General features: G+C 40.5%; 1 protein-coding gene and 1 long non-coding RNA gene across 36 annotated transcripts in view; one reads left to right on the forward strand and one right to left on the reverse strand.

The window, feature by feature from the left end:
- The window catches only part of TENM3 (teneurin transmembrane protein 3), a 1,288,622-nt gene that overhangs the window by 1,224,968 nt on the left and 40,511 nt on the right, over positions 1-23,143 (forward strand). For 32 of the 35 annotated variants that reach the window (XM_064148897.1, XM_064148896.1, XM_064148913.1 and 29 more), the window contains 9 exons: positions 204-323; positions 727-988; positions 7,489-7,756; positions 8,280-8,423; positions 11,520-11,769; positions 12,115-12,135; positions 16,034-16,266; positions 16,804-16,958; positions 17,825-18,699. In XM_064148897.1, coding sequence (XP_064004967.1) covers positions 204-323; positions 727-988; positions 7,489-7,756; positions 8,280-8,423; positions 11,520-11,769; positions 12,115-12,135; positions 16,034-16,266; positions 16,804-16,958; positions 17,825-18,699 — 2,328 coding nt within the window. The remainder of the gene's footprint in view (positions 1-203; positions 324-726; positions 989-7,488; positions 7,757-8,279; positions 8,424-11,519; positions 11,770-12,114; positions 12,136-16,033; positions 16,267-16,803; positions 16,959-17,824; positions 18,700-23,143) is intronic. The other 3 variants (XM_064148915.1, XM_064148918.1, XM_064148922.1) reach the window with 1 other exon arrangement.
- The window catches only part of LOC135178235 (uncharacterized), a 56,882-nt gene continuing 45,487 nt past the window's right edge, over positions 11,749-23,143 (reverse strand). Inside the window, exons 2-3 of the long non-coding RNA XR_010303441.1 lie at positions 16,201-16,260; positions 11,749-11,822 (exon numbers count right to left, since the gene is read on the reverse strand). This is a non-coding gene — a long non-coding RNA (uncharacterized LOC135178235). The remainder of the gene's footprint in view (positions 11,823-16,200; positions 16,261-23,143) is intronic.

Genomic DNA, 23,143 nt, shown 5'->3' on the forward strand with positions numbered 1-23,143 from the left:
TAACTGTAGACAAAATGAACCAAAGCAAAATCAACAACGTAGAAACAAAATCACCATCTTTAGATTTTGAGGTATTTGTTTATACAGTGTGAATTATGTAGGCTTGTAAAAGTGTTTGAGTCTCAGGAATGTTTTTTTTAATGCTAGATGATACTATGCAGAAAGAAACAATTTTGTAATTTGATCCTGCATCTTTTTCACAGTCTTGCATCTGTCATAAGGGGCCAAGTATTAACTGCTGATGGAACACCACTCATTGGAGTTAATGTCTCCTTTCTGCACTACCCAGACTATGGGTATACAATCACTCGCCAAGATGGAATGTGAGTTCCCTTTGAAGCACTTCGAAGTCATAAAGACAGCAAAGCCATTACTGAAGAGCTGTTCATAACTATAAGACCGTAATAAAATAATGGAAACAAAAGACATAAAAAAAGGGGGTTGACCATAGCTCTACTTTTTACATTCTTCAAATGTTAAACATGCTGACTGTATGCTTTAGAGGGAGAAGGGCTTGCTTAATTTAAACACAGCATCCTAAACACTCCATTCTCTTAGTGCAGTATTATGTACTGTAATTTAATTGATTTCTCCATTGTCCCCAGTAGAGCTGTTCTGCCTTCAGAGCAGAATGAAGAATGAAAGAATCAATCTGTAAAGTGGAGGCTATGGATAGCTTTGGGAATTTGCTGACTAGTTAGCTCTGTTGTTTTGTCTTTTTTCTAGGTTTGACTTGGTAGCAAATGGTGGTGCCTCTCTGACACTGGTGTTTGAGCGATCACCATTCCTGACACAGTATCACACAGTATGGATTCCCTGGAATGTCTTTTATGTCATGGATACCCTGGTCATGAAGAAAGAAGAGAATGATATCCCTAGTTGTGATCTGAGTGGATTTGTAAGGCCAAACCCCGTTATTGTGTCTTCACCTTTATCCACCTTTTTCAGAATTTCTGCTGAAGATAGTCCCATCATCCCTGAGACACAGGTAAAGTGTGCTTCAAAGGAGCAGCATCTTATCACAGGCTACTGTTAAGCAACCGTAGTGAAAAGAGTATTCACTGCCCTTTAAAAATAGTTCTGACTAAATGCTAAGGATTTGCAGTGTGATTCTTTTCAGCCCAATTTATTTATTCTGTGTGATGATTTTTTTAAACATCCATCTGAAAAAAAAACCCCAAGCAAAGTTATTGTACAGTATCTGTCTGGGTCGTTTAACCTACAGAATGTCTTTGGCAATCAGGCGCTGGCCTATCAAAATGGACACGCTACCCTTCATCTGACTTCTTGGATTGCCCTCTTGTTAAAAGTGCACATTAGAAACTGAAAATGAAATGTGTTGTTCTGTTATGTCTGAAAGACCCATACCACTCAATTTATCTGTTTAGTCCTAATGAATGGCATGACACTCGTTTTTTTTAAACTAGGAGAACTGTCTAACAAGAGGGCAGGCTTGCAACCCAGTGAGCATGTGTGCTAACATTCTTCTTCAGAATTAACATCAAAACCTTGCTTTAAACAGAAGGAGTTGTGGCCAGAATGTTTTTTTCACTGTAATAGGTGTACTGAATTCTTCCATCTCAAATAACTAATCACCAATACAGTCTTTCTCAATTCTTTTGCTTTTAAAGAAGTAATACATTATTGATTTCTGATAAAGTTTTCCTAGTGAAGCAGCACTCCTTCTGTCTCCCTCCTCTTTTCTTTCTTTCTCCCTTTTCTCCCCTGCCTTCACAATGTCATAATTACATAGGACACTCTTTTTTCCCGTTCAGCAAGAAATGTCCTTGTCTCTTCAAGGGAAACGTTGAAAATATATTCCAATGTTTTCATGCAGAGCTTTTAAGAGGAGATCAAAATCATTAAGCCATTGATGGTAGGAGCAAGTTTAAAGCAAAGATGTAAGGAAATTACAACTAAACAATCATACAAATCTAGACTGTGCTAAAAAATTGTTACTTTTATCCTCACTGTCATTTCTGTGCCTTTGATAGTTCCAAGTCAATTAAAGGAAAGTATCTGCAAAACACAGGCCACTGAAAAACAGCTCCGACTTGCTTGTTTTGGCAACAGATGATAGATGCAGTTCCTCAAGTGATGGAAAATGGCTTAGATAGATAGGATATAAATCAAGAAAAAAGTAATAATGGAAGAATGTCAGAGAATACATCTTTTGCAAAAACACTTGTAGTGTCTAGGTAAACAAATCATTTCATCAGCAGTGGGACTAATGAAGTCTGGATTTTCTACTAATTCCTTGTCGGGAGTCAGGGATGGGCTAGCCACTGGGTAAGTGACACATGCTCTCTGTTAACTCCTCTTCCTTCAGAAAGGCAATAAGGGACAGAGACATGAACTGGAAAACAGAAAATAAAACTTTACAGCAGCACAAATAGTTCTATTCTAGCTCAAACCACAATATTCCTCCCGGTTGTGATTCCAGCTGTCTGCCAACTGACTGCATTCAGCCGCTTTCTTACGGGAGTACCAACTTACCAACTTCTTCCTTGCCTGAACTTCTTCTTTCGTAAACCCTAAAGGAACTGAATTGTTGTTCAAGACTTAGGGATTTCTATGTGTTTGAAATCATCTTCTGAGGTCAAGGGAGGTCTGACAGGCAGAACTGTTGGGTCAGTTTGATTTCCCTAGAAAACCATCTAAGAGGACAGATCATATTCTCAGCAGTTTCTAAGTAGTTAGTATTGATAGGTCATTTATGACAAGGTAAAAATAGTACTGTCATGATGTATGCAAAAATCTGGTTTGGTTACTGTGTGAAAAACTGCCAGGGAGTATTTTCTTCTATATTCTTTGCTCACACACCTAATTCCCTGCTTTTGCAAGTGGAAGCTGCACAGCTGTGCTTGTGATGTACCTGATTAGGATCAGATACACATCAGAAATCCATGATGCTCAACAGTCTGTCTCCCAAGAAATTCACTACTCCGATAAAAGATGCCCAGAAACAGATTGTATTCAGAACTGCCTGTTCAGCTCTGGAGGAACTGCTGTCGATCTTTTCATTAAAAGGGGGCAATGCTAGCTTAAAGGGGGGAAGACTGGATGAAGGCACAGGGAAAGAAACTGTTCCCCAGGGTTTACTCCATCACTGTTAGTCAATTCTGTTCTTGTGGTGACAGCACTCATTGTCACGTGCTATAGGAGAAAATAATGTGCTGCTGTAATCATCATCTCTTGAAGTGCTTCATCATCCCTTAGAGGTAGTCTTTCCAAAAGAGTGTGCTTAATGGCTTATGCGTCCCAATTTGATTAGAGGGAGGATGAAAGCCTACAAAAGAAGCAGCACAAAAGGAAGCTGAAAAATGAAGGCAAGCAAGGTAAAAGAACAAATGCAGTGGGTGAAGGGGTGATCACAGACCCAAGAGATGATTACTCGAGAGGAATGATAATGAACGTGGTCACTAAATTTGGAGTATTTAGGCATAACTTTTTTAATTGCAAGATGGCACACTCTGCCTAGATTAACTAGCTGATAGTAATCAGCGTGAATAAGGATGGTAAACTGCATGCAGATGAGGGAGATTAAGTTAAACTAGAGATGCTTTTATATGTGTTAGGTAATACCATTGCTGTCTTTTTTCAAGATCATAAATATCTGATTGCCACATACTGCAGTGTGATCTGGCAGAAACCCACGAGTCACAACGAGGAATTCTGAAATTGAATGTTTGCAGCCTTCCTTCTCCTAAACTTTTACTATACGCTGTTACATAACACTGCAGGATGCCTTCTGCAGGTCCCAAGCAGCTTGTTTCTGTCATCTCAAGTATGTGGGATAATAAAGATTGAAAAATTTGGCTTCAAATTATATATTCATGGTTGCCCACTTTTTGTTTGGGTTTTTTTTTCCCTTTCCCTTTCTCTTGAGTCACTCTCACTGCTGGCAATGCCAGGAGAATATGGCAAAATCTATTTAACCAGAATAACTCAGGGCAAAATAAGGGCCATGTTATAAAAATGATTGTTTGGAAGTTCAGCATGGGCAGATTTATCTGATATATAATCTAGGTAGTATAATAGGATGTGTAGATATTCCATTCTTATAAGGATGTTGCATCCTAGTTTCATTTAGGTAAAAATCTCCAGAACTTCAAGCTTGTATTTAAAAGATAATGAAAATTACTCCTGGAGGCAAATGCCTCCATGTGTATCTCCTTGTTTTTCAGCATATTTCTTGGCTGCTGCTTCTTTTGCTTTGTGTTTGAAACTTTGTATACACTTTGTGATTTATTCTTCTGTGGACACATTCTTAGCTTTCTACACATGCATGGCTTTTTCCTATTGCTCTTCTTTGTGGTGTCTCAGCAATGTTTTAAGTCTAGAAATAGGAAGGGTTTTTTTTTCCTCTTCTCAACTTGATTTATATTGTTAGCTCAAGTTTATTTCTTTATGTGTTCATTTAAGTGCCATGATTCTAGAGAAGTCCTTTTTCCTTTTTTTTTAAAGGAAAATGTTTTTCTTGAAATGACCAGTTCCAGGCTCTACTTAGGAAGTATCATTTTTGTGCTGTTTGGTCCCAAGGCTTGCCTATCTATATCTGTACCTAAAAATGCCATCTTACTGTTCTCAAACCAAGGAGATGTTAGGTTTTCACGCAGCAGTTCAGCTGTTACTTCTCAGGAAATAACCTTTTTCTGTAGGGCTCAAATCTGCACTCATTTATGAAATTTGTTCTCAAGTCCCCTGTTGAAGTTGCTAGTTTTGCCAAAAAAAAAAAGCCACAGCAATGCAGCAGACATTTTCCCCCTAACTGAATTAAAACGCTTGCTCAGCATTCTTTGTACCATTAGAGCATATCATTTGAGTTGTACTGCCTTTTGGAGCAAGGAAGCATTCCAGAGCCTGAACAGTTTTAGTCCTGCTGGCCACAAGAGACAAAGAGACCTGCACAGTTATGTGACTAAAGTCACCATTTTGAACTCAGAGGACAACAAATTCTGTCTGTGAAAATTGAGGTGACCCTTATCTCAGCTCCCTAGGTTAAGTATTTCATGGCTGTCCTTCCAAGAAGCTTGATCAGTAATATGTCAACTGTTAGAATTCAGTGGCTCAGCTGTAAGTCAGTCCCCTTAGGGTATCAGCCTTTCTGAAGGTATTTTGATGCTGTATCTGGAGAAGTTGAAGTACAGACAAGCATGGTTGCATTGGCACTTCCCGACGTGGCTCTTATACCCAGTGAGTTTCCCAATTGCTTTACAATTGATGTGTTGTCATGGTTCCCACAGGGTGCTCTCTGCTGTGCTGATGATTTGATTTTCAGATGAACACTGAACTGTTTGAATCTCTTTGTAATGTGTGATTCCGGGAGAGACCGAGACACATAACCTTACTTCTACATTTCTAAAGTTGTCAAGAAAATACAGTACTGTGGAGGATATTTTATGGAGAGAAGGAGGTTAGAAGTCAGATTTTCAGCAGGTATTTGAGGCTTCTGCAGAAACTAATAGGGGTTCAGGGTTTGTTTTAAACCTGACTGAGAACTGTGTGAGTGTGTCCAAGTTTCTAATTTGATAGTAATCCAAATACACAGTGGAATTTCCTGGAAATTGAATCTTCAAGGTGTCCTCTATTGCCTGCTATCTCAGCCAACAGTACTGGAAGACCACCTAAGTGTTTAACGCTGGTCTTCACAGTTGCAATTGTAAAAGCAGCAATGGTTGTTAACAGGAGACCAGCAAAGTCCATTAAATTGTGTCCTGTTGTAAGCGTATCATTTCTTTTTCTCCTCTCACTTACAGAGACCTCCATCTGTTAGACTGGGTTTAATGTGCATTGTGTAAGAATCCTGCTGATGTCTTAAGGAAGATTTTTTTTTTTGTCCCCTGGTTGGTTTTGAGTTTACTTCAGAGTGTTAGAAAAGAAATCTCTCTAGAGAGAGGGGATTTTGTTTGTGAAGAAAAGATTTGCTTGTTCTCTGGCTTGAATACTGTAAGTGTATTGGACTAAGGAAGAGCAGAAAAGATTTACAAACCAAAACAATGCATGTCAAGTTCTTCACGGAGAAAAAGGAAACATTCAACAATTAATCTGAGCTTAAGGATTTTTTAATCTGAATTTAATTTGTCTAGTGTCTTCCAGTTCCTTCTTTACTTCCTAGAGCTGTCTTAAAGGAGAGGAAAAGTTACATGGTTATATATATATATCAGATGTAAATAGCCATGTGTGCCAGACAATGAGTCAAAATACTACTTCTGCTGAACTACTGTTACTGGGAAGGAGAAAAATATAATTAATGTCATCTAAATCTTTCTCTGTATCCCAGCAAAAATCTTAACATAGAGAATGGTGTGGCACCTGTTGCCCTCTTCAAGATCTTAAACCATGCTATTTCACCCTTTTGATCCCATTGAAGTCTTAAGCCTCATGTTTGTGACAATGCTCTCCCTTGAAGTCTGCTTTCCAATAATATTAATTAGTGTCTAGTTTTCAGAATTCAGTGCTAGGGAACAGAAAAGTAAAATAAAACATTGCAAGGTTACTTCCCCAAGAGTGCTCCTTTGGTACCATGAAGGCTCTGGGCTTGTGCTCCAGTGCCCTATGCCCTGTCACACCAGAGAAAGACTGTATTTATATATGTCTCTAGATACATCTTTCATTTTGTTCTAATAAGATGTGATCCTTAGTAGCTGTTCAGCTGAAGTGCTGGCTCTCAGTGTTTATGTCCTTACTGAGATATAAAACAGTATAGGCTGTCTTCATCCACATTACAAGAAACTGTCCATCCATCACTCGCCTACAAAAGCTCCTCAGCTCAGAGGAAAAGACACAGTAGAAGGAGGAGGAACCTTTTAAAAATAAAATTGAATGATTGCACCTCTCTGAAATGAGAAAGTGGTGAGCTGATGTTTGAGTAGTGAATATTGGTCAGGGAATATGGAAAGGCTTTCCCTGAGGCACCCTACTTATCTATCTTTGAAATAAATGGAAGAATGCTCTAGTTTAAAGTATTTACCATCCACAGGTAATGCAAATAATAAAGCACCTAAAAGTCCTTCCTGCTCCTACAGGAGCAATTAGACTTCCCAACCCAGATCTGAAGCTTTACAGTGCTTAGAGGCTCTACTGCCTTTATTATATATCCACGGCTGGGACATGGATGGGAGCCTAAGAAGAGACAGCTTTTGCTTAGATGAAAGATGATTTTTCTGCCTCGTTTAGAAAAAGTAGTTTGAAATGTTTTCCTTCTCTTGTGTGCTTCCTTCTTCCCTCCCCCCCCAGTTGAAATTCTTCAACTAAGCAAGTTCTGTATAACAAAAAAATCAGATTTCACTTTTCAGAGAAAAACAAAAAGCCAAATGTTGATACTTATTTATGTATTTTTCACATTACCAAATGAAGGCCAGATTCAGACAACAGTTCTGACTGACTGTGATGTAGCATCATGTCTGGGCCTATTTTGTAATAGCTGCGTTGTTGTTCTGCATTTCGAATCATTTCAAACTGTGTTCTTTTCTTACCAATGCATAGGTCCTTCATGAAGAAACAACAATACCGGGAACTGATCTGAAGTTATCTTACTTAAGCTCCAGGGCTGCAGGATATAAGTCTGTGCTGAAGATCACTATGACCCAATCTGTTATACCCTTTAACTTAATGAAGGTTCATCTGATGGTGGCAGTGGTAGGAAGACTTTTTCAGAAGTGGTTCCCTGCGTCCCCAAATCTGTCTTACACTTTCATATGGGATAAAACTGATGCATACAACCAGAGAGTCTATGGACTGTCTGAAGCTGTTGGTATGTATGTTATCAAGGGATTTCTGCATTTTTCCTGTTGTCTTGTATCCATTAATCAGAAAATGTTCAGTGGAATAAGATGAGAAATAGCAATGAACGTTGGTATACTAGAAAATACTAATCTAGTACAATTAGAATTGTAAGAAAAGGAATACTTATGAAGGAAGAGGAGACCACAACCATTTTTTCACTTCTAGATCTTCCTTAAGAAGTAGTGCTCAGCCTAATAATACAATCCGATACTTAGGCTGCACACACCTCATGCTTCAGAGTGCAATAGCGTTCTGATGGCCTTCACAAATTGGCTTTCTTCTGTTCTTGTCCCTATCTACTTACTGCTAGTAACTATAAAACAATTTTAGTAACCCCTGATTGCTTTTTGAAGGATTTGGGAATTCTCTTCAAAATTTTCAGTACATCTAAGGAAGCCCTAGTGATTTTTAGGTAGGCTGGGAGAGCAGAAGAACGTTCTTTAAACTCGATGATACCCTGTGCTTAACGAGGAAATGTACTGTTCTTACAGTGTCTGTGGGTTATGAATATGAGTCTTGCCTGGATCTAACCCTCTGGGAAAAGCGCACTGCCATTCTGCAGGGTTATGAACTGGATGCCTCCAACATGGGTGGCTGGACATTGGACAAACATCACGTGTTGGATGTTCAGAACGGTAAGCAGTTGAATTTAGTCTTGCTGATTTCAATATTTAACTGTCCTGCACTTGAAGTATCTCATTCTCACTTTTCAAAACTTTACTTTGCTATAATAAAAGAGGAATCATGGAGTGGTTTGCATATAGTAAATGATTCAAGCTTTACATTGTACATCGTATTTCTTCATCCTGTAGATACAGAGATGTTAAGAATTTCATCTAACAGTGTCAGCTTTTGTTACACGTGCTTACCAAAAATAAAAACCTCACCCAGAAGCTTTGAAATAGGTTTTAAAAATGGAGTGATGCAAAGGAGACACTATTTATAAAGGATTTATATGCGTCAGCACTGCTACTGGGACTAACTCTGTTTTCACAGCATCTTGAACAACGTTTTCAATTTTAGTTTTCAGTTAAACAGCAGTAAGAGACATTCCTGCCAAATTGTCGCTCCCAATATTAACTCCCTTATTTATACAGGAGTTGTTCCTTTTCATGTCGTGATATCAACAGGCCCAGCCCAGCTGCTTGTGTTAGCATATGAGTACCATGTCTTCTGGAGGACAAGCACTCATTTACATTCCTACCACTTAAATCCTTCTGTCAGATGAATCCTACCCAGGATGCTGTAGTCTGCTCGGCACACCTCAGTGGGTGACAAGTGATGCTGCCGTAAGGCAGCAAGGGCACCTGAGCCCCTTGTTCCAGGACAGCATCCTGTTGCTTGTCAGTGAGTCCTCCCAATATTTGGTGAAAAGACAAGGACTCATACCCACTTTGGTAAGAACCATGTCTTGGCACCAAGGTAAATTTGTCCAGTGTGCTACTCAGCAGCTGTTTGGAGGCTAAGGACAGCTCAGCAGTGTGAAGGAGGAAATTTGGAAGAATTTTCTGGAGACAAAGAAGAAAGATGAAATAAGCAGAGTCACGTGGCTTAAGGTGGAAGTTCGTCACAGTGGATTGTGCAAAATTGGTACCCAGAAGTAATTCAGCAGAAAGAATGGCACTTCTGCAGTACCTGGTGTCCCCTGAAGGGCTCCCACTGATCAGTGAGCTTGGTGTGTTACACTCATTACCACCTAAAGCACCAAATCAAGGGAGGAGATGTCATTGTACCTAATTTAAAATGTAAAGAAAACCTCCAAAACAAAACCCCTGGCAATTACTGAAGGGTAATCCATATAAAAATATGAAGAGCTACAGTTACAAGCCTGTGTAGATACATGTATATATGATCCTCTTCACAAGGTGAATTGATGGTGGCTTTAAACTATGTTCAAGAGTACATTTGACAAGTAATGACTTTTCAAAGAGACGTGTGGCTAATTGAATAAACAAAGTGGAGATCTGTAATGGCAATGTGGATGGGCTGAAGAAATATATTGAGAGGAGAGTACAGAGAGTGTTTGCACAGACATCTCGAACTACTGCCATAAATAGTCTAATGTACATCTTTTAGTCTGTGATAATAGAGGAGAAATGTGAAGGACCAATTTTTCAAGGTAACGACAGAATAAATCAGGTGCAGTAGTGCACTGTGCTGACTTGTAGAATTCCTCTGATGGGAATTACAGAACTCAGCTATTTCAGGCAAAATTATGGTGCCATGATTGTCATAAATGATGTAATCATAGAAGAGGGGATTTCTTATACTGTTAATGCATTCTGGCTTTAACTATTCATGAAAAATACGCTCTACCTCTTTTGATTTAGCTTACTTATTTAGATTACTAGCCATTAGTTTTCCCATAAACTATTTTCATTCTTCCTGATTTTATCATGTATATTGGTTTTATTGTTTATATTCTAAAACATTCATGTTTATATTTTAAAACATTAAAAAGTAGCTAAGACACCTGAAACATTTAAAGAGGAAAGCAGAGTGTTTTTTTCTCATATTATCCAAGTATAAAGAGAGGAGAGAAAGAGGAATACATCTTCAATTTCTTCTAAGCATCTCACAAAAGAAATGTATCCCTCAGTTCCAAGCTGCCTTCCAAGCTCTGAGCACGCAATCAGTAGAGCAGGTGTCACTCTCAAGTGCAAAGCAGCGTGTGGTTTACATAGATTATAGACATATTGTGACTTAGAAGTATAACCCTAATAGCTGACCATTTCTAGAGCACACCTCGCTGGATTCAGTGTGATCCGTGTGAGGGCCTCAGCAACATTTTAACGCACTGTGAAGTCATGCTTTCTTTCCTAAAGCTGAACATTTAAAATAAAGCATGCATTTTTCTTCTCAAATTTCCAATGGATGCTATAAGGAAGAAAAATACTGCTGGCACATTGCTTTGTCTTCACAAAATTATTGTTCCTTTCATGCCTCAAAGCAGAATTACCTTTAAGAGTCAGGTTGTCTTGGCACCACATTTTTTTTGCTGTTTTGACATTTTTAATAACTGCCTATAACTGCAGACATGGTATTGAAGCAGACTTTGTTGCTAGAGGTACATTTTTGTTGGGAGCTGAATAAAGAATCTTTTATAATGTAAAATTGAGGCAATCTCCAACTTTTTGAAGTATCTCTTTAATTCATATTTACAATTTGCAGCAGTAATCCACTTTAATCCACTTTAGATTACAGCTGACATCATCTTCATAATTAGTTAGAGAGGACTTTAGAAATAAAATTTGCCATTACGATTTTTTTTGACTAATATGTGCACAGTTCGAATTGCAGCCATTTCTGGAGAAATTCACAACTAAAGAATTAGGAACATAGACCTTGCTTTCATTTGGTACACGCTGCAACTTCTTCAACATGACAACTTTTGTTCTGAATTCTAAATATTAAAATCATTAGCATTTGAAAATAAGAGTGACTGAAGCCTTGTCTGGGTTTTAGATGCTCGTATATTTGGTATTTCTACTATGGACAAGATAATTTAATGCTTTGTGTTATCTGTCGCTTAAATACAATTACAAACGGTCTAATAAAGTTTTGTTGCTTGCAGTGAGACAAATATGATGGTGAAAAATGAAAAGTCCATTGAATTGTATTAAACAAGTGAAAGAACATTTAGAATGCTTCTGCATCGTTTTAGGTGCACACATTCAAAGTTTTTGTAACATTTTGGTTTGCTTTGTTCCGTGTTCTCTGTTATCTGCCAGGAATCCTTTACAAAGGAAACGGTGAAAACCAGTTTATATCTCAGCAACCTCCAGTCGTTAGCAGCATTATGGGCAACGGAAGACGACGCAGCATCTCCTGTCCAAGCTGTAATGGTCAAGCTGATGGTAATAAATTGTTGGCTCCAGTTGCCTTAGCTTGTGGGATAGATGGCAGCCTTTACGTGGGGGATTTCAACTATGTTCGGCGGATATTCCCATCTGGAAATGTAACGAGTGTTCTGGAGCTAAGGTATGAGGAGGTTCTCATCTCAGATGTTTGAAGCTCTGAATTATTGCTGTAAACTAAAGGGAAAAAAAAATTGAAACATTTGAACAAGTATTTAAAACTGAAGTGAAAAAAATGTTACCCTGCTGCAATGTTTTAACTGCTTATCTAAACTGTGAGAATTTTGTCTGCCCATTTTGTGTATTTTAAGAGCTAACTTCCATAGCTGACATGAGTGGACAAAAGCCCCATCATTCACCACCTCACTAATGACAGATATAAATGTTGCCTTCTTTTCATCTTTTAGCATCCTTTCTGAATGTTTTTCTAATAATGTTTTTCTGTTCTTTTTCACTTGCTCCCACCAAGAAATAAAGATTTTAGACATAGGTAAGCATTCCTTAAAGAAGATTTATATTTTTCTAACTGTTCTTTTATCTTTTTTAACAAATGAATGCTTATAATGGAGAACTCATTTCTGAGATGTATGACTAGAAAAGAGGAGTATTTTTCAAAAATAATGAGTTCATATGTTTTAGTTATGTCAGCTGTCAGGCTGCGTCGTCCTTTCGGATACGAGTTCCTCTTTTCTCATCACTCTCTGTCCAGCTTCTCAGTCAGGCTTCTTTTTATGTTTGTGTATGCCCTCCTATGCTCTTCCCTCATCTCTACTCATTCCTGTTTCTTGCTGGAAGCGCTTCTGCTGATTCTGTCAAAATGCACTCATTAATCAGATACTCAATTATGATGAAAATGGCATCTAAGTAATAATATTGTAGAGATATCAAGTGAGTTTATGTCATTAGCCTTTTGATGTTTAGTCTTTTCGTGATTGCCTTTAACAGATTTGTTTCTTTAAAGGTGAACTTCTCTAAATAATGAAAGTTGAAATTTTCCCATCATAACACAGCTCTAGAAGTTCAGATTTTAAAGTGCACTAAAAGTCATGACATAAAAACAATAGTCACCAGGAGGATTGTAGTACGTTTGCCTGTCCTGGCATGGCTACAGTAGTGGCAAGAACAGAGAAGAAGAAGGTGGATGCTTAAAATTTCTTTGTCACAACAGTGGTGGTTTTGAGTTTTCACTATTACATTTAATTTGCATTTGTTCCACTACTTTTAAAATAATTAATGGCCCTTGTGCTATCACAAAAGTACGACTGCAGAAGGATAAGACATTATCTTGGCCAATGTACGGAGTACAGAATCATACTCCAAATGGGAATCTGGAATGGGCAAACAGATTGAAAGAACAGATGTGTAATGAGGTTTGGTTTACTGTGATTTAGTAGTGATGCCCTCTGCTGCTGCTGACAGAACTGTGGCAACAGGCTCAGCTGTGGTGTTTCAGAAACTAGAGCCTGCACTTAAGAAAGGGTGGTGAGGCAGAACATGGAAAGTTTTCTCCTTTATTCGTATCAAGGCATGCAGAACATCCGGGTAGCAAAATTTTAGTCGTACTGGACAAAATAGCATGGGAGCATTTTTCTGGGCCTATATATCAACTGTGAAGAGGGGGTTCCTCTTGAGGCAGAGGGAGATGCAGAGGATAATGCAGAACTGGTTCTGCAAGAGCAGTTGTGGAGCCAGCAGGCAGGAGGTGTGGAACGCACTGTGCAGCCCAATACCATCCACAACAAATTTGTGTTTCCTCCCCCCATATACAATGTTTTCCCAGTGTCCACTCTTAGCTTTAGGGGGTTGCTGCTCCAGAGGCTTCCTAAGCCAGCAGTGATCTTTATGTCTGTACTCTGAATTAGAGAGACAATGCAGATCAAATACATCTTCTCATGTACCAGTGACCTCTAACATTTTTTCAATCTCAAAGCTGAACTGATGTCTTTATACACACTGCTGCCTGAGGGTGATTAATGCTGATAGGCATTTGTGGAAGAAGTAATTTTCAGAAGGACTTTGAAGACAGCGAGGTCATTTGGAGGCTTTGGCAGTATCCCAAGTCTGTGGAGAGCCAGAAAAAAAAGTTTAGCAACACACAAAATCAGCTTTGAGAGTGCATGGTATAGAAGGCACAGAGTGAATGGGAGAGAGGGCAACTGAAGCAGGAAGAGTATTTTTTTTAAATTAGTGCATGAAGTGTGATGCAAGTGATCAGCAAGTGACAGCTGAGGAGTTAAAAGGATCAGCATAAGTGAGATAAATGCAGTGGGAAATAGATGACTGCAGCTCTGTACACGTGTGCACACTTCAAATTCAAAGCACTTAGCATTTGGGGCACATGGAACAAGTTACCTTGTAGTCAGTTGTCTTTACAGGAGCCCACGTTGGTATGACATGGATCAATTAATGGATTTTTATCTATCAGCTAAAGCTACTTAGTAGTTAGCAACATGTTTGTATCTGAAGTGTCTGCAAAGTCGCTTAAAAACCAAAGTTATAATGTAATTTATATGCTACAAATTGATCATATTCAGTTGTCTCTGCATAAGTTGAGGCTTCAGCCTAGAGAAGGTAAGACCTTATAGCTGCCTTCTGTTGTCTGAGGGGATCCTACAGAAAGGCTGGAGAGGGACTTTTCACAAGGGTGTCTATTGATAGGACAAGGGGGAATGGCTTTAAGCTGAGGGAAAGTACATTTAGACTGGATCTTAGCAAGAAGTTCTTCAGTATGAGGGTGGCAAGTCTCTGGAAGTGGCTGCGAGAGAGGCTGTGGATGCCTCTTTGGAGGTATTCAAGGCCAGGTTAGATGAGGCCTTGAGCAGCCAAGTTGAGAGATGTCTTTGCCCATGGCAAGGAGGTTGGAGAAGATGATCTCTGAGGTCCCTTCCAACCTAAGCCCTTCTGTGATTCTATGAATAATAGCTTTCATCTATTTAGCTCATTGGCAATAATAGATTTCTAACAGACAGCAATTTGAAGGAAGCCTGCATTTGGTTGTTTTCAAACACGATGTAGGACACTCAGGTCTACAGCAGAGCTTTTCAAGAGGTGCTAATAACTATGTATTTGATCTCAATAGTCTGCTTCATTTGGTTTCTTCATTCTTAAACAAAGTATTAAAAGTCTTAAGGCCAAAGAGAATCCTATTTATGCAACACACTTTTCCTGTGTTGTTGTGATTGGCTAGATATAAAAGTCCGTCCTTGCTAAAAGACATAATTTGTTCACGAGTTGTTCCCGTTGGTCTCTTGTTGCTTTTTCCAAGTGACAGTACATACAAATGTGTTACATTAGCACACTTAGGTATTTACAAAACATGAAGTGTAGCATTTTGCCAGCAGATGTTTGGCTGTCGCCAAGGCTGGTAGATCTGTTTAAGCAGCACTTCTGCAAACATCAGAAGTGGGACTGACTGTTCTGACACTTCGCTTCAATCCATTAGGAGAGCATCTAAATTACCTCTTGTATTTACATGACCTTATTTCAGCTCTTTGTGCAGTAAATTAGGTCAGAAATCCCAGCTGCAGTGGGTTAAATTTCTACATCATAATATGTCAGACCAAAAGGTACTCTCTCTCTAGGGCTGTTTTTTTCACCAGCGGGGGAGAAAAGGCAGTAATTCTCAATTATGTGGCACCAGCAGAGAGGCAAAATGCACGCTTCTGGAAAAATGGTTAGCAATATATGTTTTCACTGTAATAAAAACTGTGTTGGCATAGTTAGCAGGTTTGTGCCAATGTGTGCAGTTATCTGAAGTACGATTCTGAGCTCAGAAGAACAGAAAAGCTCTACTGGGTGCTCTGGTGGAAAAGATGCCATTTCCTAATGTGTTAAATCATGCGTGTCACAGCCTTGAAAGCAAATTAAACAAACACTTATGAAGAATGTCTTATCGCTTGCCCGTGAACTAATAATACAAACTCTGCCTTATCTGTTTATTAATTGTATAATCCATGTGCCCCAGCAGCCTGATAGAAATTGTAATAGAACACTTAGGATGATACCAGCAAGAAAGCAAGCTGAGGGTTGAGGTTGTGCTGCAACATTGGCAACTGGATCAAGATTCCCAGAAAGCCTGGGAGATTTCAGGCTCCGTTATTTTGATCTGGCTGTTACAGAGACAGGTGCTGTCTCTAATTACAGAGCATGGAACAGGCCTGGACTTCTGTTCCAAAAGAACAAGTACTCTAGATTGGACTGCCTATGACACAGGCAAGACATGTGAACCAAAAAAGGTTTTGGGACCTCGTGATACCTATGTGTAGAGCATGACCATTGGTTTTAACTGTTTATGAATTACTGCACACTGCTTATGAACCCTTTTCTTTTTGATCAAGCGTTAGGTAAAATTAATTACAGCATATGCAATGTGTACTTCCATTTCACAGTAACAACCCAGCTCACAGATACTACCTCGCAACTGACCCTGTGACAGGAGATTTGTATGTTTCTGACACAAACACACGCAGGATTTATCGGCCCAAGTCGCTCACGGGGGCAAAAGACCTGACGAAAAATGCTGAGGTAATAGGAGGAACGGGGGAACAGTGCCTACCATTTGATGAGGCAAGGTGTGGTGATGGAGGCAAGGCGGTGGAGGCAACTCTCATGAGCCCTAAAGGTAAAAAAAAAAGAGTCATCCCTTCATAACTTTCAAAATAATATGAAAGAACAGAGCATGATCATTTTGAATTATTGAATCTGGTAACTGACTCAAAATTCTGATTTTGACTCATTTTTTCCCATCTGGAATGACCACTGAGGAGGAGAGCTGCAGGGTCCCCAGGCTGATATTTTTTTTAGGAAAGACTTGGTTTGCATGGTTACTGAGCACTTTTTAATGCTCATTTAGATTATGTCTTTGGCAGGCAACAGTATAGAGCTAAAATCACTCCTGCTTTTGATCCCACTCATCCCATGTTTCAGGTAAACTTAAAAGCTAGGCCCTTCTCAATACACAAGAGAAAATGAAAAACAAAAGCAACCACCAGTTGCAGATTTCATACTGAATATTGGTTTATTATGCCAAATATGTTTCTAACCTGCTTTACCACCTTCTGCCCTTAATTACTGCTAGATACATACCACTTAATGCCCTTAGTTACGGATAAATATTCACTGCGAGTACAAACCCCCAACTTTATTCTTTTTGTTAAAGGAATAGCAATTGACAAGAATGGGTTAATCTACTTTGTTGATGGGACCATGATCAGAAAAGTGGATCAGAATGGAATAATATCCACTTTGCTCGGCTCCAATGACTTGACCTCAGCACGACCTCTAACCTGTGATACCAGCATGCACATCAGCCAGGTATGTTTTAGCTGCTGCTAATTTGGTAAGCTGAGCTGGGTCTAGAAATGCAAATGCAGCTTTCCTGCCCCTTAAAATAGGTGGAGTGCATAGTAGATATTTGCAAGAATTCGGGAAGGAAAAAACCTGTTCCAAGGGCATGAATCTCAGTGTATTCTCTTAGCTATAAGTGCTGCTGTATTCAGTTCTTCTGCCCATAAAGTTCCGTTCAGTTTAGAACAGCAAAACTATCATCAGGATACATTAAGTCTGGCAGTAAATGCTAGGACAGTGGCAGGTCTGTTAGAACAGTCTTGGCAGGTTGATGTTTTCTGAATCTCTAACATCCTTAGCTACCGGAGTGAGAAGGCACATATCAAAAATCTTATTTTTCTGTTTGTCCCTGGAAGCCTGTGTAGGTAAGAGGGGACATCGCCGTTCAGTAAGGTGTTTCCTAATCTGGAAGGTAGTTAGTTACTGTTCCTATTATCACACAGTATCACAGTATCATCAGGGTTGGAAGAGACCTCACAGATCAAGTCCAACCCTTTACCCTTAAAGTATGTATAGTGGTCTCTATTTTTATTTATGTATTTGTGGTACAGAAAAGCATAGTATTTTTTAGAAGAAATTCAACCTGCATTATAGCTTCAGTGCAACTGTTTGTTGGGGTTTTTTTTTCCAATAAAATAGAAATCTGAGCATATTGTTCCCCTTGCCTCACTAAAATGCTTTGATTTGCTGCATGTATTTTCATGCATATCCTTTTGTGTGATTGCTTACAGCAGATGGAAAATACCTTTACAGCAGTGCCTAACACTAAAGCTCAGTTAATGACTGTACTCTGCACTGGTTAACTGTTTAACAAAACACTTCTCTTCGTCCAGGTTCGTCTGGAATGGCCTACAGATTTAGCAATCAACCCAATGGATAACTCCATTTACGTGCTGGATAACAACGTCGTTTTGCAGATCACCGAGAACCGCCAGGTCCGCATCGCGGCGGGGAGGCCGATGCACTGCCAGGTGCCCGGCGTGGAGTACACGGTGGGGAAGCATGCGGTGCAGACCACGCTGGAGTCAGCCACAGCCATTGCCGTCTCCTACAGTGGGGTGCTCTACATTACAGAAACTGACGAAAAAAAGATTAACAGGATAAGACAGGTCACAACTGATGGAGAGATCTCACTAGTTGCTGGAATACCTTCAGAATGTGATTGCAAAAATGATGTCAACTGTGACTGTTACCAGAATGGAGATGGCTATGCTAAAGATGCCAAGCTTAATGCTCCTTCCTCCCTAGCCGTGTCTCCGGATGGCACCTTGTATATTGCTGATCTGGGAAACATCAGGATACGGGCTGTATCAAAGAACAAACCCTTGCTGAATTCCATGAACTTCTACGAAATTGCTTCCCCAACCGACCAGGAGCTTTATATCTTTGATATCAATGGCACTCACCAGTACACTCTGAGTTTAGTCACTGGAGACTATCTGTACAACTTCAGCTACAGCAACGATAACGATATTACCGCGGTAACAGATAGCAATGGGAATACTCTTCGTATCAGGAGGGATCCCAACCGGATGCCAGTAAGAGTGGTCTCTCCTGATAACCAAGTCATCTGGTTGACCATAGGCACTAATGGATGTTTGAAAAGCATGACTGCACAAGGGCAAGAGCTTGTCTTATTTACCTACCACGGCAACAGTGGACTTCTGGCAACTAAAAGCGACGAGACTGGATGGACCACGTTTTTTGAGTAAGTACAGAAAATGAGCTGCCCTGTAGTTTTGTTGAGTTACACAGTGCCATCTGTAACAGTGCTGAAGTGGTCAGTTACTTACTGAAGTAACTGCAAAGGTTGACCCTTGATAACAAAAAGTACAGGATTTTTTTTTTTCCATACTGTCTTTTTCTGTCTAACTTCTAAACATTGGGACTGAATAATTTCAGATTCATCCCTTTGAATTTCAGATTTATATACTGAAATAATGATAGTGAAACAACATTTCACTCTCGCCAAGAAAGCTGTAACTCAGACCACAGTTTTGTAGATCTGCATCAAAACCAAGGTTTTCTTCCCATTTGCTTATTAGTTTGACATTGTTCTGCAGCAAATACTGACAAGATACTTGTCTTCACTACTCAATATTTTTTTCTTTCTCTTTTTCTAAGTATTTTACCACCACCACACCAAATCCCAAACCTCTTGATTGGTTTATTTATTGCAAATGGTTGTGTTTCACACAAATGCACAGGAAGGATCTCCTGGATCACACCACCCCACAGACTTCCACAAAGGTGGTCCCAGGCAGAGGAAGCTGAGAAAGTTAATGTGGGTCTGTGATGGTTTGGGGGTTACCCCGCCCCCCCACACTTTTGTATTTGCCCCAGCTAACTCAGACGGACCCTGGGAATATAGATGAAGCAATTTATTTACAGCTAGCAGAATTTACAAGCAGCTATTTACAATATATACACTTATATACAGTTATATACAGAAATATACAAAGGATAAACAAGACAAAAGCACAACTCCCCTCCCAGAAACCTGAGTCCCCAGGAGGGGCTCTCAAACCACCCCAACACCTCCCCCCGGCCCTCTCAACCTTACCCCAGTTCTCAGGAAGAAGAGAGGTGCAGCCAAGAGGTTAGGGAGCAAGGTTAGTGGGAGCAGGGTTAATGAGATGTGACCAGGTCTAAGGCCAAAGCAAGAGTGAGAAACAAAATGGAGAAAAAGTCTTTCTTCTTCCCAGAGTTCTCAGCGTAACTGTGAGAGAAGTTGACATCAATTGTTTTTTATTTCACTGCCCGTTATCTAGTTCTGTTACCAAAACATTCTAGCTTGCTTCAAACTAGCACAATCCACCCCTGTCTACTTCACTCAGAGTATCGCTGAGAATTATCCAATCTAATCTAAACCAATATTTACACTAAAACAATATATACAAGTTCAGTTCACACTTCAATCAGATGTATGTGATTCAAAAGCTCAGAACAGGGACTCCCAGGTGATGTTGGGTTCGTGCTCACGTACTGTAGATTCTATCATAGATTCTCTCAGTGTTGGGCGCCGATGTTACCTAGAACGAAAAAACTCCTAACAGCTTGAATTTAAACTCTCTCAGCTAAGGTTAAATTTCTCTGTGGAATACACTGGATTTCACCATTCTCCTGCATTACCCAGTATGTATGACCAGGACCTTCAGCAGAAACCACCCCTCGGACAGGTTTCCCTTCGCCCGAAGGAGTAAATACCCAAACAGTTTTCCCTAACAGATTCTTTTCATGTACAACAGGAACTTTATCACCGTCTACTGTTTGGACCAAATCTGATTGTGCAGGTCCTGCTCTGTTTACTGAACCTCTACTATTTACCAACCAGGTAGCTTGTGCTAAATGTTTGTCCCAGTTTTTCAGAGTTCCACCCCCCCATGGCTTTTAGGGTGGTTTTCAGCAAACCGTTGTAGCGCTCAATCTTCCCTGAAGCTGGTGCATAGTAGGGTATGTGATAGATCCATTCAATACCATGCTCTTTGGCCCAGTTTTTCACAAGATTGTTCTTGAAATGAGTACCATTGTCTGACTCAATTCTCTCTGGAGTTCCATGTCTCCACAAGATCTGTCTCTCCAAACCAACAATGGTGTTACGTGCAGTAGCATGTGGAACTGGATAGGTTTCCAACCATCCAGTGCTGGCTTCTACCATTGTTAGCACATACTGCTTGCCAGAACGAGATCGAGGTAAAGTGATATAGTCAATCTGCCAGGCTTCACCATACCTGTACTTTGACCATCTCTCACCATACCATAAGGGCTTGATTCGCTTAGCCTGCTTAATAGCAGCACAAATGTCACAGTCATAGATGACTTGGGTGATAGCGTCCATGGACAAGTCAATTGACCTATCACGAGCCCATCGGTATGTTCCATCTCTGCCTTGATGTCCAGACGAGTCATGGGCCCACCGAGCTAAGAACAGCTCACCTCGGTGTTTCCAATCAAGGTCAATGTCAAGTTCAGAGTTGGTATCAACTTGAGCAATCTTAGCAGCTTGGTCTGCCTTCTGGTTGTGGTGATGTTCCTCATTGGCTCTGCTCTTGGGCATGTGTGCATCTACGTGCCGCACCTTCACTGGAGTTCTCTCCAGCCGTGCATCAATGTCCTGCCATAGATCAGCACACCAAATAGGCTTTCCTTTCCTCTGCCAACCATTCTTCTTCCAGTCCTTTAGCCAACCCCATAGAGCATTGGCTACCATCCACGAGTCGGTGTAGAGGTAAAGGATAGGCCAATTCTCACATTCAGCCACATCAAGAGCAAGTTGAACAGCTTTTACCTCAGCGAACTGACTGGATTCTCCTTCGCCATCTTTCGTTTCGGTAACTCTCCTGGTAGGACTCCAAACTGCTGACTTCCATATTCGCTTGTTCCCAACAAGACGACAGGAACCATCTGTGAACAAAGCATAGTTCTTTTCCTGATCAGAGAGATCACCATAGGGAGGAGCTTCCTCAGCACGAGTTATTTTCTCCTCTGGAGGTTTGGAACAGTCTGTGCCTTCCGGCCAGTTGGTGATCACCTCCACCAGACCAGGTCGGTCAAGATTACCCATTCGTGCTCGCTGGGTTATCAAAGCCATCCATTTAGACCAGGTTGCATCTGTGGCATGATGCGGTGATGAACCTTTGCCTTTGAACATCCAGTTAAGAACTGGCAGTCTAGGAGCTAAAAGCAATTGGGACTCAGTTCCAATCACTTCAGAAGCTGCTTTTACTCCCTCATAGGCTGCTAGAATCTCTTTCTCAGTTGCGGTGTAATTTGTCTCTGAACCTCTGTAACAACGTCCCCAGAAACCAAGTGGACGACCACGTGTCTCATTTGGAGCTCTCTGCCAAAGACTCCAAGTTGGACCATTGTCACTGGCAGCCGTGTACAGAATGTTTTTAATGTCCGGACCAGATCTCACAGGTCCCAAACCCACTGCATGGACTACTTCTCGCTTAATCTGATCAAAGGCTGCTTGTTGTTCAGGTCCCCAATCGAAATTGTTTCTCTTACGAGTCACATCATGCAGAGGTTTGACAATCTGACTGAAACCAGGAATGTGTAGTCTCCAAAATCCCACCACACCAAGAAAAGAAAGTGTGTCCTTCTTACTGGTGGGAACAGCCATGGTAGAGACTTTGTTGATCACATCCTGAGGAATGTAACGGCGACCGTCCTGCCACCGCACTCCCAGAAACTGAATTTCTTTGGCAGGTCCTTTGACCTTGTCTCTCTTAATGGCAAAACCTGCTTGCAGCAGAATGTCAATGATTTTGTTACCTTTCTCGAAGACTTCCTTAGCAGTTTGGCCCCACACAATGATGTCGTCGATGTACTGGATGTGCTCTGGAGCTTTACCTTTCTCCAGTGCATTGTGGATGACTGAGTGACAGATGGTTGAGCTGTGTTTCCACCCCTGAGGCAAACGATTGAACTGGTACTGGATTCCTCTCCAGGTGAATGCAAACTGAGGCCTGCACTCCTTTGCTATGGGAATAGAGAAGAAAGCATTAGCAATGTCTATGGTTGCATACCATTTAGCCTCTTTCGATTCCAGCTCGTACTGGAGTTCCAGCATGTCCGGCACAGCTGCACTCATGGGCGGCGTCACCTCGTTGAGGGCACGAAAGTCAACTGTCAGTCTCCAGTCGCCCGTAGGTTTGCGCACAGGCCAGATGGGACTGTTGAAAGGTGAATGAGCTTTCTCGATGACAGCCTGACTCTCCAACTGACGAATCAGCTGATGAATGGGCAACAAAGAGTCACGGTTAGTTCTGTACTGCCTATGATGAACAGTTTGAATTGCAATTGGCACTTCCAGGTCCTCTATGTCATGATGTCCCACAACTGCAGATTCATCAGAAAGTTCAGGTCTAATAGACAATTTCAATTTATCATCCTCAATCTCTACAGATGCTATTCCAAAAGCCCATTTGTAACCCTTAGGATCTTTGAAACAGCCTTGTCTCAAAAAGTCAATTCCCAAAATGCAAGGCGCATCAGGACCAGTTACAATAGTATGTGTCTTCCACTCTTTACCAGTTAAACTGATCTCAGCCTGTACCTTAGTTAACTCTTGAGATCCACCAGTGATTCCAAAGATAGAAATGGACTCTGTCCCTTTGCAATTTGATGGCAATAAAGTACACTGAGCA

The sequence above is a fragment of the Pogoniulus pusillus genome, chromosome 9 (genome assembly GCF_015220805.1).
Source record: "Pogoniulus pusillus isolate bPogPus1 chromosome 9, bPogPus1.pri, whole genome shotgun sequence".
NCBI classification, from domain to species: Eukaryota; Metazoa; Chordata; class Aves; order Piciformes; family Lybiidae; genus Pogoniulus; species Pogoniulus pusillus.